The 16493-nt window shown below is 35.5% G+C and overlaps 1 protein-coding gene across 2 annotated transcripts in view; it reads right to left on the bottom strand.

The window, feature by feature from the left end:
• The window catches only part of ADAMTS6 (ADAM metallopeptidase with thrombospondin type 1 motif 6), a 159797-nt gene that overhangs the window by 69283 nt on the left and 74021 nt on the right, over window positions 1-16493 (bottom strand). For both annotated transcript variants that reach the window (XM_049795340.1, XM_049795339.1), the window contains 2 exons: window positions 14800-14946; window positions 4581-4722 (listed from right to left, as the gene is read on the bottom strand). In XM_049795340.1, the coding sequence (XP_049651297.1) occupies window positions 4581-4722; window positions 14800-14946 (289 nt within the window). The remainder of the gene's footprint in view (window positions 1-4580; window positions 4723-14799; window positions 14947-16493) is intronic.

Below are 16493 nucleotides of genomic sequence, written 5' to 3'. Positions count from 1 at the left end.
TACAATTCAGGCTATTTCACCCTAGAAGAAACATTGTAGAACCATTGTGTATAGTAGCAATTTGTTTACTCTCCTGGTTTTGAAAGTTAGCTGACCAATGCTGTTTTGTTTCGGTCATTACTAACTAATTCAGTTAAACTATTGTGTCTGACAAATGCATGTCCTGTACTTCTGTAGTCCACACTTTCCCAGCAACTTCCCATTAATGGTAATTAACTTTATGGCCACTCCCCACAAGTCATTAAAAACTTCCTAGAAACAACTATGGGACTTACTGAAGGCAGCAGAACTCCTCCTTATTCTGAGAATTCTTCATTCTGCCTGTTTGCAAGCAGTAAGTTCATAGCTTGAGCTCTGCCTTCCAAAACATACTAACAAAATACGAATAAAAACTGGTATTTGAGTTTAAAGCTATTTTTGTTGCCAAACTAACTGGAGAACTTAATTGCAAACATAAGACCACGACAAAGAAGAGAGCTACCTGTCATCAGCTAAAATACATTACCTGATGTGTTAAACTCTAGTGTGAAATACAGAGAGTGGTGCTGCTGATTTCAGTGAAGCCATGTATGCAAAGGAAAGGAGAGTTTGTCTCCTTTATTTACTGACACCAGTGATGGTGGAAAAACATAAAATGCAAAAAAAAAAAAAAACCAACCCCAAATAATTCTAAGGCACTATCTCTGAAACGCACGCCAACAGCTTCAAAGATCATAAAATGCACCACAGTAGTATCCACCGTATGCATAAAGTATTAACTGCTATTAAAATGTCTGAGGTTTTAACCTCTGTCCTAAAAATGTGGGGACCAGCTCTAAAGCAAAGCATTATTTTGAACCACAAAATCTGTAAGTTACAGTCAAGCATATACCAGGTATTATTTAAACTCATAAAACAGAGAAATTCAAAGTCAAGACTGGAATTCTTTCCTGAGCTAACCCAGAGACAGACAACAGCCAACTGCTATTAGGCAGATGCTCAAAGGTTAAGGAGGCAAGGAGTCAATGAAAAAAGTTCTCCTTACACTCACCTAAACAAAAGGATTGAAAAAGGTTCTTAACTATCAGGGGAACTGGCATACAAACAGAGCAAAGAACTGAGACACACTTGACAATCAGCAGAAGAGAATTCACACTGCATCACCCTAGAAGATGTAGCATACCCAGTAGCTACATAAATGAACAGGAACTAGCACTGTTCCTAACAACCTTAAAATCTCCCACTGCAGTGAATCCAGCAAGATACCTGAAAGCATGTATTGCCTTTAGGAAAAAGCTATGCATCAGTATTATATGGTAAAATTTCCACCATTACAATTTGGCTCACTATAAGTCATAAATCTAATATTTTCCTGAATCTGAAAGTGTAACTTAAAAATGACATATTTTAAGTAGCTTGAGGCATTGCCTCTCAATTCTTTATTCACAGTATCTATCTCTTCACTTAAATTCTCTAAAATTGCCCCCATATCAGAAATGGTGGAAAGTATAGTACAAAGAATAATGCACAGTTAACATCAGAAGGATCACTGTCTACTTGCTAAGATGTAGTTTTATTTACTTAGCTCAAAGGGCTAAATCCTCTCTTTGAATTCCTGTCCGACTTAACATGCTGAACAATACAGAGAAATCTGACCAATAGCCACAATACTTTTGCTGGAACCATAAGTGACTAAACAGCTTAAATAGGTCTAGTACTTACAATAGTTTCAAAACAACTACCAAAGAGCTCCTTTTAAGGTCAAATTGGCTCCTTGTCAGTAAACACACATACAGAAAGGCAGAAACTTGCAGCCCCTTTAGTGCTTTAGGTCTGATGCCTTAATTGTACAAACACCTCTCCAGGTATTTAACTTCAAGTTCCTAAGTGAGAAGAGAAACGCTTCAGGTACTTAAATGTGCAAAATTCTCTGCAGGATTAGGACATGATCTATGATCAAAAGCAACAAACAGTTTAAAATAAATATACAGAGGGAATGGATGAGGAACTATGGGAGAAAAGGCAATAAACACAAATTAATATTAAAGATAGATGGTTGAAAGAGGTAATTTTTCTAAAGGTAAGACACTGTGACAGAATTCCAAAGCTGAAAGAACATGAAATTTTTCCAAATTACTTCAAAAACACCAACTATCTCGACAGCAACATCAGAGCCCAAAGGAGGCTTGTAAATTTTTGGCCTTTGATTTGAGAGTTCAACTGTTTCTCTTGTCATGTCGCGCCATCACAAATCAGTGAAGAACATGAGCAGAGAAAAAAGTCAAGCAATTTTCTCTGAAATTTCCCTTTGGTTTAGAATTTATTTCCTTCTGGGTCACTAAACCCCATGTTGAAAAACCTGTTCTACCCCTTTTTTACCAGAAACTTCATATAAAAAGGCCTAAAAGGAGTGCTAGAAAGAACTTAGCATACAAACTAGGTTCACTGTTAATCAGGGATTTTTACTATGTTTTACCATCCATAGTTGCACATGTATGTTAGAGTAAGATCAATGAACTACTAATGAACTTCATGTGAATAGTACATCAAATAGGAATATCCAAAGCACTGACTGTTTACTTTTGATAATAGAAGAGTAGAGAAAAGTATTCAACATAGCTTTTCCTGGTATTTAGATCTAGTTCCACTATTCAGTTCTAAAAGCCCTTTCATACATGAATAGGTCTTTCTTGTGTGGATATTCTCCATCTGCACTACCCGCTTCCAAAGACTTTTTTTTCCCCTCCAAAACTATGACTTGAAATCTGTACAATCATAATCATGATCGCTTTTTCAGAGCATTATGCCCATGGCAGATAGTATTTTTAAATGTAGATGCTATTTTAAATGCGTATAATTTCTTAAAGTGGATATTACCAAACTTTTACAATAGCCTGTTATATTAATAAATGCAGTCTGAATCTTTCATAATAGGTTATTAAAAATAGGGGCTTTTTTCTCAGCCACTTACAAGTTATGCTCACATTGATGGCACACTGACGGAACACAATACAATGTACCACTTCAGAGGACTTAAATGTCAGGTAATGTCACATGAAGACATAACTTCCTTTAACTACTGCCTCAATTAAGCATCAACCTCTTTTGTAACTGTAAAGGAATCCCAACAAAAACTTCAAAACAAAAAGCACAAGGCAGAAAGCCAAGATTACCTACACATCTTCATTACATCCAATTGTTTGTGGTTTAGAAACTGGCTTAAGAAAGAAGGTGTACTGTGCAGCGTGATCATCATAACAATGATTACATAGTTTAACAGTGTTTGAAAAAAAAATAACATACATGTGGAAAAGCCAGGTTTTGCACATTATTAACTTTCCAGTTTAATTTAAAATGCAGTATATCTCCAGAGGCTGTGCTATAAATCATGGATTAAATACCTGCAGATTTCCTTAGTCTGAAAATAAAAGCATGCATGTGGTGAGAATTTGTAAGGAAAAAAAAAAGGTATGACTTAGATGTAGTGACAGGAAACAGGGCGCTTAAAGAACAGTGGTGGGAAGTGAGAACTTAAAGAGGAACAATAAAGGCCAAAAGAGGTTTGATGAGGGATCAAGAGTAGAAGACTCAGTGAGCTAGTCAGCCAGCTACATACAGCTTTTAAATCCTTTGCACAATGCGATCTACCAAAGAGGCATCCCATGAATAATATTGTATTTATCACCCCCAGGGATATTAAAAATGGACTTTTTTTGTAGCTAGCCTTTAAAGAAGTAAATGGAGTATAAATCCAATGATTACACTGTTTTATTTGAATAATCTAAAAATTAAAATATTATTAAAACTATTTACTTTTAAACCACTAGGTATGTTTTTCAGGTTTATTTAATTTAGTCTCAGCTGATTATTTGGTAACAAGCACAGCAGAATGCATCCTTTTACTACATACTTTGGGCTGCAAGATTTTAAGCAAATATTATTGAATAATGGCCTAAATCTGCAGGTTTTTATTGCTACTGTAAGTTTATTTACCTTAATTATTGCACACTGGTACTTGCAGCGAAAGCTTTGCTACTGCTTAGCTATTCAGCATTCTATTCAGCTACCTAGCTTCATGTTCCTCTGTTCCCATAACCATGTATCATCTTTCTAGAAAGAGATCTGAACAATGTGAGAAAGAATAAACTCAATGTCAGGAAAAAAAAAAAGAAAACCAGACCTGACAAATCAATACAAGTACAAAATTAATTTCAAAATAAAGCTTTAAATTGAAAAGTTAAAGCCAACACAATAGATTTCATGTTTCAAGATCAATACAACATGAACCTGATCTCATTTAACTGAAATCAGGGAAAATTCTGTAGTACACTTTACAAGGACTGGGATCCTTTTTTTCCTCAAATTAAAGTATGTTTTCCCCAGCTCATTGCTACCCACATATTTTGGTGTAGAGTACAAATGACTCAGGCAAAAGATGCAGCATAAGGACTAAAATGTACCCTTTGCTTATGTATGATGGCACCAGACATGCTATGGGAAATCTGTAACCCACTACTGCATCTAACTAAAGATTTATGTTATAAAGGAATATATACAAATGACTAAGCAGAACACTCAGCATAAGGATTAAGACTTCTTACCCCATATTTACATTGGCGGGATGTTGCTCCATACTGGAAGCGACACTGTTCATCAGCATCATACACCTGACCTGGGGCCACAGCTGGATAAAGAAAGTCACGCTTGGGAGGCTCATTATCAAGGCAAGTACCACGGCCCGAACTGTTCAACATAAAGGACCAAATCAATTAGGAATTCTACTGGCTGTAAATCACAGTAATGATATCATGTATCTAGTTCTTAATTTTAACAGCACTGGGTGTGAAACAAATATGATTGCAATAAACAAACAGTAAGATGGTACACCCATAGTAAAAAGAAAAAATAATTAGAGGGAATTAAGTGACTAAAATAATTTTTCATCATTATTATTAACAAAAATGCTTATTTTAGATTGTTAAATAGATTTCATATACTATCCTTTTTTAAAGTGCGATAATTTCTGAGCCACACAAGACTGATTTTCATTTTTGTTTTAAGGTTCCTATTTGTTTTCACTGAAGACATTTGGTCTACATTTGGTCATAGAATGAAAAATAAACAAATTAAGCAAATAAAAGAAATTCAGCTTACAATTCTTGATGACCCTTCTGATCCTTCAAACAGCTAAGTACAATCTTATAGATATGAGCAGCGCAATTGGTTTATGTAAAACACATTTAAATTTCAATATGACTAAACGTTTATAGGATTAGGACCTTAACATGCATGCTTTTCTTCCATGTGAGTGAACAAAATAGTTACAATGCTAAAAATTCTGCAGGATCTTCAAATTTACCTATACTACGGTGAGTGAAAAAATTTGTATGGATTCAAGATCATTTCTATTGCATTAATAATATTTAGTCTTAAACTGTTCATGTTAGAAATAAGATCATCATCTTTGAAAACTTTAATAATTTCTTCTTTTATATTCAGTGTTTTCTTCGGTGGTTGGTGGGGTTTTTTTCTAAAATATGCCCATATTCAACCACAGTATTTTAGTGTAGTGGAATAAATAACAAAGAATGCCAAAAGCAGACAGAGTTCTGTTTAGAAAACTTTGCACTTTGCTAAATATAATTATTCAGTTTTATTTAGTCAGTGTGCATAAGAGGACAGATGCTTTTTTACTTTCATTTCACATGTGAATAAGTGAGGATTTTTAAAGAATTCTTATGCCAACACTTTAAATTTTTTTCCAACATTCCTACAAATTTTGCCAGCACTTATGGGTTTTTTTCTAAATCTTTTCCATGCACCTTGCCAAAGGAACATAATTTCCCAAGTGAATGTTCTACACTGTTTTTTGGAGATCTCCAAATTTCTAAACTTTTCATCTGCAGACAAAAAAAAAGAGTAAAAAGCCTCTTTTAACTACACATTTTATGTTCTCATTTTAACCCTATTTTATTCAATTCTTTGAAATACTGTAATAAAGCCTTTGGAAAACAAGGAAACAAACAACTGCCAACCATTTCAGAAGCAGGCAAACAGCAACTAAGGCAATAACTAAGTAAGTACAGAAAAAAAAATTATATTTGGTTACTAATCCCAATGAATTTAGTGTGATTCACCTGCACACACACCCTACCCCCACATCCCAGCTGAAATCTACCTTTAAAATATCAACTGTGTGATTCTGGCATAAAAAATAATATACTTGCCCCCTTATTCCAGGTTTAATTATTGCAAGCATATATATCTTCTAATAGCAGCAGCTGGGAAACTATCATAGGTTCTTTTGAAATATTTCAGTGTTGTATTTTGCGTGTATGAGAAGTACCTGTTAATAATACCAATATGAAAATAACTCAAATACAATCTGATTTTTCTGCATTGTCTGGATCAAACTTCAGATAGGAACGTTGCTTAAACAACCGGTGGGAAGTTCAGCATTTGACATCAGTTTGAGCTGGATTAAATTACAGAATCAGATCTAAATATTTAAATTCATCGAACTTGTAAATTAAAGTCTATACCTACTCTACATGACATATAACTGCAGAAATGTAAATCAAAAACCTCATAGTAAATACAAAAATATGTCTCCTCTGTTCTAATGACAGGATTTTCACCATAGTGAAATATTGTTTGTCCTGGTTTTGGCTGGGGGAGTTAATTTTCTTCCTAGTAGCTACTATAATGTTATGTTTTGGATTTAGTATGAGAAGAATGTTGTTAACACACTGATGTTTTCAGTTGTTGCTAATTAGTGTTTATACTAAGTCAAGGATTTTTCAGCCTCTCATGCCCAGCCAACAAGAAGGATGGAGGGGCACAAGAAGTTGCAAGGGGACACAGCCAGGGGCCAAAGGAATATTCCGTACCATGTGACGTCATGTCCAGTATATTAACTGGGGGGAGTTGGCCTGGGGAGGGATCGTTGCCTGGGAACTAACGGGGCATCGGTCGGCGAGCGGTGAGCAACTGCACTGTGCATCACTTGTTTTGTATATTCCAATCCTTTTATTAGTATTATTGTCATTTTATTACTGTTATTATCATCATTATTATTGTCTTCCTTTCTGCCCTATTAAACTGTTCTTATCTCAACCCACGAGCCTTACCTTTTTCTTTCTGATTCTCTCCCCCATCCCACTGGGTGGGGGGAAGTGAGCGAGCAGCTGCGTGGTGCTTAGTTGCCAGCTGGGGTTAAACCATGACATGTTGTAGCAGTAAAAAAAGCAAGAAAATGACTACTAAGCAGTCATCCACTTACTAGCTACACTACATCACCACCTCGCAGACTGAAGATTTGTTTCTCTCTTTTCTTCTGCTTCAGTTCTATTATTTCTCTCAAGTAGTTGAAGACAACTGACACATTTTACACACTTAGTGTGAGAACCTGATACTGTATTGTGTGAATTGAAGTATTTTGGAAAAGCAATAGCATGTGTTATAAAACACATTAATAGAACCAGGGACTTTCCGTTGGTAATGAAAGGTTTCACAAAAGCTGCGTAAAGGATGAAGACAGGCCAACGACCATATAACCTTTCCAGACAACTTCTACTGGACTCAGGAATGCTGTAATACTCTTGAGTCTATGTCTTTGTTCTTCTCCCTTTCTCTTTGCTCCAGCAAAGCAAAACCCAGATACTCGAGGAAAAAAAATCTGCTAAATCTAGTGGAATGAACCAAGAGGGTGAATGGTATCGGAGCATTTTACAATCACAGAAGTAATAGTTATTATCAATCAGGCCTACAAAAGTGAAAAAGGCCTTTGTGTAGATGTACAAAAGATAATAGGAGGGAAAAGAATGCCCAAATACCTTCATCTCTGCAATTTGAGAAGATTTCTACTCACAACCGCTTTTGTGCTTTGTGATCTTACCTTATATAGGAAGCACATACAAAGTCAAAAAACCTGCAGGATATCCCTGCAGAGCACTTACATTTTTGAATAGGGAGTGGATAAATCTTTAGTGTCTGCAACAGAAATAAGATGATCTCAAACTCATCCTTACATTCTATTTACCCCACAAGATACTACTAGTATACAAAGACTTCCTCATTTTCCTAATTTTAGGTTAATTTCATGATGTTTTATGGGACATAGTGGGACTGGTTTCAATTATAAAATTGCTAAGTTTGATGTCATTTCATCCCAGTATTCCCATGTAGTGTCTCAAGAGATCTTTGTAAAACACTCTACAATAAAATTTAAACATTTAATATCACAGGATAGCAAATTAATCGTCTGCTTGGAAGGGTATCAAGCATACTAGAGCATTCTCTCAAACCTTAAGATCTCAGACATGCTATCACCACTAACTGCTTGATCAAAGTAACAGCAACCAGGGATTCAATGTTAGAATCTTCCCAGACTGAACAACCAAAACTGAGGATCATCACCTCTGTACAGACATCACTGTTGTATCCAAGGCCAATAAAGAGAAAGAGCAAAAACCACGCATGTAGACCTTTCAGGGTTTATGCTCCTATTAAAGTATATATTCCCAAATATCTCAGCAACATACACAGTACAACACAACTCTTTCAATGGTTGAAGAAAATATCCCAGAACACTGGTACTGAAAATAGGGTTTGAATGTTACAGAATTGGCTCCTTCATCATAATGATGTGGACTATAATGCAAGCTATGATTAACAATCATAAATTAAATGTATTATAAATATTTGTAATTATATGTTATAGCTAAACAATCATATACATAAATATGTTGATAGTATACATAATATTTTATTTAATTCTGTTACCAAATTAGCCATAAAAAGATGGAAAAAATACTAAAATTAATTAAACACAGTGCATTTTATACATATATATATATATACACACACATATAAAACCACAAATTATTTACATGCCTATATATAAAATTTGGCTCCTAAAAGAATCCTTACTTCGTATTTATTACATACTTTTGCTGAGTAAAGACTGATTTTTAGAGAGCACCAAGATATATTTCTGTACAGGTTACAAAAGCTGCTTAACCTGACATTAATGAATAAACTCTGCAGATTGCTTAATAGTCTACAGATAATAACATAAATATTTGCAGAATCAGGGCATAAGTAATGGAAGTGTGATTTGGAGTGATATGTTTAAAATTAAAATGAACCAGAATAGTATTACTAAATGAAAACATTCTTGAATGTTAGGGAAATGCAGATATTGATGTAGATTTACCACTCACTGTCATGGTAATTTCTACTTCTTTCCAATCTTGTATGAAAGGCTGGATCTATGTCTTATTATCTATTTCATAGCAAAGACTCTCTAATTTTGCACAAAATTTTCATAATACTAATTTTTTCTTTTGTTTGGTAGTAGACAATTCGCTGTCTTTAATGTATACTTTCCTCCACAATATGGTCTGTGTTCCAAAGTATTCTTTTATTCATTTGAATAATTATCCAGCAGCCATATTAGGAAAAATCTATTGGTCCATCTATCAAACTCATCCACCTGCTTAAATCCATTGGTATCTGGCCTTCAGAGTTTGGGAGATACTAAGCTATAAAATAATGGGCCAGTTTATTGTTTTATATTTATTTCCTCAAAGAAGCTACAAATAAGTTAATGGGAACCTGCTGCTGATTCTGCCTTTTAAAATTTCTTTAAATTTAAATAAGCCAAGAGGTAGACAAAGAGTAATACTTGCAGAGTCAATGCTCAAAAACATATTGCTGGCCATGACTACAGAAACTGTTGGGTTTTTTTAACTGGGTAGCCTTTTAAGCAAAATGTAAGACTTTCAAAACTTCAGAAATCTGCAGTAATTGGGGATATATGCTTTTTATTCAATTATCTGTTAGCTAAAAAAAAAAAAAAATATCCTAGTAAACTTTACAGAAAAAAGAAGCAAATTATAATCCAATGTGTAGGTCAACAGACGATACCGAATGTAAATTTTCTCCACTGATTCGTAGAGAGAGATGAATTTTTTGTATGATTGATGTGACCTTATCTTTCAAAATTAGCCTTGGCTTGTACTTTTTTAAAAAGTTCATTTAGATTTCTGGAGTACCAGGGGACTGGCCAATCTGCCATAGGTAGTATAGGAGGCATATATAGATGTATCCTGTATTTATCTTGCATATCCACTTGTATGTCCAAGGTTCTTGGGTAGATGATGTCTGGGGCCAAACACTGGATGAATTTTTATACTGTCTACATGGGTTTGCTTGGACCAAGGTAGCTTTGGCTCCATTCCAGAGTCAGAAAGGTGTAGTCTCAGATATAAATCCTGCTGTGTGGCAAACCTAGACTCTCCAAGAATTTCCTGTGAGAGATATTCCTTATTCAAATAGTTTAAAGACTCTTGGTTCTTCTCCACTCATCTTCCAAAGACAACTCTGCCTTTGAAAGACAGAGTTGACCATCTGGCTTCTTCTAACACCTTCTCCTATCTGATACTGACAAGATTAATGAACTATGATTCCAGAAATCACCCAGATTTTTTTTATTACAAAACATAAAAGTAACTGAATAAAGAATTCTAAGCAGAAATTTCTTTTCTTTATATCTAGGTATCTGCATGGCTCTCTAGGCACAATGTATAAATATATGTTGGATATAATGAAACTTGCATGTTATATATGCATTTTATATAAATATACACACACACATATGCTACATAGTATGAAATTTATACTAATTGGTTTTCAGTCAATAATATTTTTAGGCTTGATTCATTTCTCCTATAAACAGATATTAAGGGTTTCTACTCCTCCCACAGCAATCTCTGCTCTCCAACACTGCCCTCCAACCCTTCAATTCTCAATGAGTATTTCTGCATTTAGTTCCATAAATGTTTAGTGAAATTTAAAGCCACTGTAAAGCACTTACGAACAATCCAGTTGATAAACTGAATTCAGCCAATCTTTCACTCTAACATAAAGCTTGACAGACAACAGCTGTCATGTGCTAGAAGGAATGTTTTTCCCAGAAAAATATTATTTTCTTCTGCCATTTCAGAGCCTGTGCTGGCTGGCCATCCTTCTTGAGTTTTGATAGATCTATTAGCAACACATAGGTTTGCTGTGTCTTATTGTCATCCTTTAAGCCGTTATCCTCCATCCAGCTATCCAGCCATCCCACAAAATAAATTGCTTTCCCAACTAGTGCCTGACTGAATTGATACCTTTTAAGTGATACTTAGTGGCTATTCCTCAGTAGCTTCAGTCTGGAAAATTTGTTTCTGGGTGTAGTTTTAAGAAAGTCTTGAGTAAGAGAAGGATGAAGGCGAGGCTCTACTTTGAGCGTCACCAGGATGACTTCTGTCTCAAAATGCTTCTACCTGATGATAAAGGACAGCGAGGTATCTACGCTACAAAATGGCACACAGTGCAAAACTGCACTAGCAAGTGGTAACCCAAGCTGGTAAACAGGTAAATCCACATTAACCTACCTTACCATATAATACTGTGAACACGTAATGAGCTTATAGAAAAATTCATTCCAGCTGCATTATCCTGGTGCCATGACAGACCTGCCCAAACTTGTACCCAGATCCAAGCCAATTACCCTAAAAGGTGTCATGGTATGTCATACAGACTCACAGCCTCAGGTTTCTGCTTGGGTATCTCCATTTCATTCCATCATGTTCTAGCTTTCTTGTTAGACATAGCTAAATGAATCCTAAACTAGCCATACTCATTGAGCACAGAAAAAAACACTTGTCTTCCTTGTTTGTAGTCTAATGGGTCTTGTCCCAGCTGTTTTCCCATTCTTGAGGGAAAATGGAAAGAAAGGGGGCAGAGTCTAATCTGTCTGGAGACACAGATGCAACATCTTGAGGCTTTGCCTCTAAAGCTCTAAATCAGCATTTTCCTCCTCTGTTGCTATGTGAAGAAGCATGGAATAATTTTTTCTGTCTGGATGCAGACTGTTCTGCTCTTACAGAAGCAGTCAGGGAACTGCTACTACATGAAACCCACTATTTTTTCTTTGTTTCTTGCTCACTGATCGTCACCTGCAACAGAAAAGTAGCTGCTCTTAAACCTGTTCTGCCTTAAGGAAAGGTGTAAATGGGTAAAAAGAAGTGATCTAGGCTTCTGACAGCTGTCCTGCAGATACCTGTGTAATCTTAACAGCTTCCTGCTGCCACTGAGATGACATGAAAAGCTGGGGAGAAAACTAGAAAAAAACTATAGTTTTACGGGCTATTCTACTTCATGAAATAATAAAACAACTATTTTAAGAAAAAAAGTATCAATTCATTTATAGGATAGTAGAACCACAAACAATAAGAATAGATTTATATTGACCAGATCACATTTGAGAAATCTGACATTTTTAAAAAACAGATTGCAAAATTAGCAGATGAAGGAGAAGTTATCTTTGGCTCTTAGTGTGTTATTTAACACAGTATCTTATACAGTTGGAAAACCTATTCATAATTGCAATGCATAAAATAATGTTTATCTAAGGTGGCTTTGAAAAAAATAGGATCTACATTCCAGGTTACAAAAATACAGCTAAATATTATAAAAGATAATTTATTATTGAAGCTACTATGTGTAGATTTTTTTTTACTCTAGCTCAGATATCACTTAGCATCTTCAGTAATGATTTTTTTAGGAAATTCACAGACCTTAGTGATTCAAGTAGAGCTGCAAACACTGGCAATGATAAAGATGTATCTTAAAAAACCTGAAGAGATTAGAACTATGGGAACAGATTCACCAGAGTACTCTTCTGGCTTTATGCTAGTGTAACTACAATTTCACTGGCACCTCACAGAGTGAAAAACAAAACTTAAACAGTGAATCAAACCTAGGGAATGGAGAATAATGGAGATGCTAACAGTAAATAATAAAATAATTTTTAAAATTAAGCATAAAGCAGAGGAGGCACAAGCTAAACATGTTTTTAACTGGCAATAAAAATTTGAAAGATCACTGTATACGCATCAAGTAAAGAAACAAGAAAGTTTATTCAGACTGAAATTTAAAACTGTGGGAACATTATAAACGGATGTTCAGCTCTTCTTACATTTGCAGTATAACACAAGCCACACAATTTTACCACATTTCTTTCTCTAAACCCATAAATAAGAAACTACTTCTTAGCTATCTGTTGAATTATGTCTTCATCAATAGACAACTTATTGTCAGGACAATTATGGGATCAAAATGGAGTTCAGAGGAGAGCAACAAATACAAGTAAATGACACAGAGAATAGCAGAACTGCAACAGTAAGAAACAAACCCCCAAATGCTACAAGAAAATACCTGAACTGTAGGCTTACAGTCAGAACTACTAAGCTGTGAAATAATCTCTCAGAAGGGATGCGAAAACAGTACTCTCTGTCATAGTTAAAACTAGGCTGCATGACATACTAGAAAGACTACTAACAGGAAGAGTGTTGAATTAACAGAAATGATTGGTAATGATAAAACAAAACTAGCCTGTATATATTTTTATAATGGTAGTGTTAAACAAATACATACATACCTCTCCTGAGAAACTCAATTTATATTGTGAGAAACCTGTATGACTTAGGTACTGTTTTTTAGTTTAGACACTCATCTTAAACATTCGAGTACATAAAATTGGGTAGGTGCACACTTCAGTGGGGTGATACTGAATGCCTTAACCTCATACAGTAACTGAAGAGAAGTTTTTCCCTCTGAACAGCACCAATACTAAACATCTGTCTCTGCCCACTGACTCTATAGGGAGCCCAGACACCTCTTCAGACCAATTCAGTGATCCTCTACATTGTGTGGGAAGCTGCATTTGAACCAACCTAAAGAAAGTTTATCGGTCTGGATGGGTCCCTTCAGGTAAGATTCAGAATACAGCACCTTATTCTGAGGTTAGATCCCTGAAAGAGGAGAAGCTCTTTTGGTTCTTAGTAGTCTCATGGTTAGACCACTTGACTGGTTTAAGTCCATCTCCTAAAACACAGCAAGTATCTGAATTATTGAACAACCTTTATTTCTTAAAGGAATGATTGCACTGATGACACTGAACCTATGAACCAACTGCCATTTGCTCCCATAAAGCCCGTCTTACACCATTTTTAAAAATCCTCTTATTAACCTGTTCTCAGTGAACTCACAGTTCTGTGTTTGTCTTCCACAATTTAAAATGCATACAAAGGCTTCATTATGCATCATACATACCAATGTATACATTGATACGAGCACATTTTTGAGACTAACATATTTTGACTGCTTAAATTTTTTCATACGGAAGTAAAATATTAGGTAGCAATCTACTTCTGGATAAAAATCACCACAGAAGTATAGGTTAGCACAATTTTAAGCTATTCATATAAAGATCTATGCCATCCTCTCCTATAATCTTTATATTCTCACCAATGGTACCAAAGAATATTGATAGATAAAAACCCACAAGACCGCATGAAAAAAATCTGGAGAATGAAATATACAAGCAACAGGGCTACAGCCTTGTTCCCTTCATTAGATTCCCTCACATTATGCACTTATTTAAAAAAAATAATTCCCATCATTCATAGACAAATTCCACCCTTCTCTATTTCTCACCCTCAGAGTAATAAAATAACAAGATATGATCAGCACTTCATAATGTTTTGAACAGATTAAAAATGAGAACTGTAAGGTGGGAAATGGAGCAGAAACAGCTTTTGCCATTACACAAAGTGCTCTACACAATAAAAATCTTAAGTGACTTGCTATATTTCTGTCTGTTCGTTCTAAAAATTTAAACCATCAGAACAGGTCACTGTATCCCTACTATTTATCCTGAAAGGTGTCAAGTTTTTGAAAACTCGTTATTTTTCTTGAGAGATTACTTACTCTAAAAAACTGGTGATGTAATCCCGACTGCAGGCTGACCAAGAGAAAGGGTTGGTGTTTGCTGTAATATGAGCTGCCATTAGCTTTGCTGCTTCATGACCCTTGGTCCCACAGGAATTTCCAATTCCATCATGATTCATACCAAAACTGCCCAAAAGAGGAGAGAAACAGCCCATTACTTTTCTACAGCATCAGACATCTCTCAAAACTTGATGTCACCTTTGCAGAAATCATGTTGGACCTGAAAGAACACAGTACCGTGGAGAATTAGGATCAGTTCTGTTTATTCACATCTCAGAATACTGCACAATTACATAACTTATGTTTCTCCCACAGACTTCTGAAAGCATTTTACTTACTTTCTAAAGCTTTTAAAGAAAATTTAACAATATTCTTGCAAGATAAATACAGAGCACTCAGTCCTTATTTGGTATTGTACCTGGATAAGGAATAAATTGTAGCACTGACCCTTGAGAGAATAGGTGATGTTGCTGTAACAGTACAGTATAGGCACACAACAGCCAATGATAATTCAAGCAGAACATGGGTTTTGCTATTCCCAGGGCCATGCTGCATGCATACTCCCTCTCTGTATCCACTCACACAGTGACTTGGAGCCTTTCTATTAGAGCTCTGCTTTGTCTTGGAATGTTGGAATGAAGATGACTAAAAATCAGCAGAAAATACACTAAGAAACCTCTGGGTGGCACTTGGCCAACAGAGCTTTCCAGGCAACAAATTAATTAACTTTCAACAAAGATGCTATGACTCCAGAAAAAGAAATATGGCAAAAGAATCCTTCTTAGAAATCCTGCGCTATTGAAATACACTCTTGGAGCTATAGATCATCAACATAACCATCAAATTAAAAATAGAATTAAATTCACACAGCATCTATTAGAAAAGACTTTCATTACAGACTACCTTTAGTTAAATTATTAATGTTATTAACAATCAACAAGGTATACCCAACTGGCCTGACATAAATGAAGCACCTGAACAGAGTATTTCTTAACAGTACACACTTTTCTAAAATTCCATTTTCTTAGTCTGCTTTTGATAAATTTCTGTTCAATCACTTGGGGGTAAAAACTTCTTTCTTTAAATATTAACCTTTGGTCAAATTTGTTCCTTCTTCCCAAACATGGCACAAGTCTTATGAAATCAGAGGAACAGGTAGTGAGACACATAGGCGCCTACCTGACCACAAGACAGAGAAGTAGTTAAAAGGAATGCAAAAATGAGCTTCTGCACACCCAGAGCCATGAAACTGTCACTTCTTGGTGTATCATGCAAAGAGATCAGTCTTTGGAGCCTTCTGTATTACCAATACTAAAATACTGACTCCCCAGTTTCTTACTCATCATTCAGGAACACAGATGTGTTGAGGCACTCTGTTTTGATTTTCTAGAAACTGTTAGGACTGACTGCTAGAAGATACAAATGGTAGTAAATTCGAGGCTGGCCATTTATCTACTGCCAATACCGCTTCATACCAGGTTCATGCGACTTTCTTTACTGAAAATGGTGATAGTGGCATTATATTAATCTGAACATATTGCTCCAGAATGTGCTATGAAAGTAGGAGACCTTCATGTTACTCTGAGCTTCAGTACACTTTCTACTCTTTCACTTCTTCAGCTGATCATAACAACCTACTAGCACAAGGTATAGCTAACCACTCCTCCCAAACC

Source organism: Accipiter gentilis, chromosome Z (assembly GCF_929443795.1).
Source record: "Accipiter gentilis chromosome Z, bAccGen1.1, whole genome shotgun sequence".
Classification (NCBI taxonomy): Eukaryota; Metazoa; Chordata; class Aves; order Accipitriformes; family Accipitridae; genus Astur; species Astur gentilis.
Note: the sequence above shows the minus strand (reverse complement) of the source record. Positions and strands in the feature narration are given on the sequence as shown.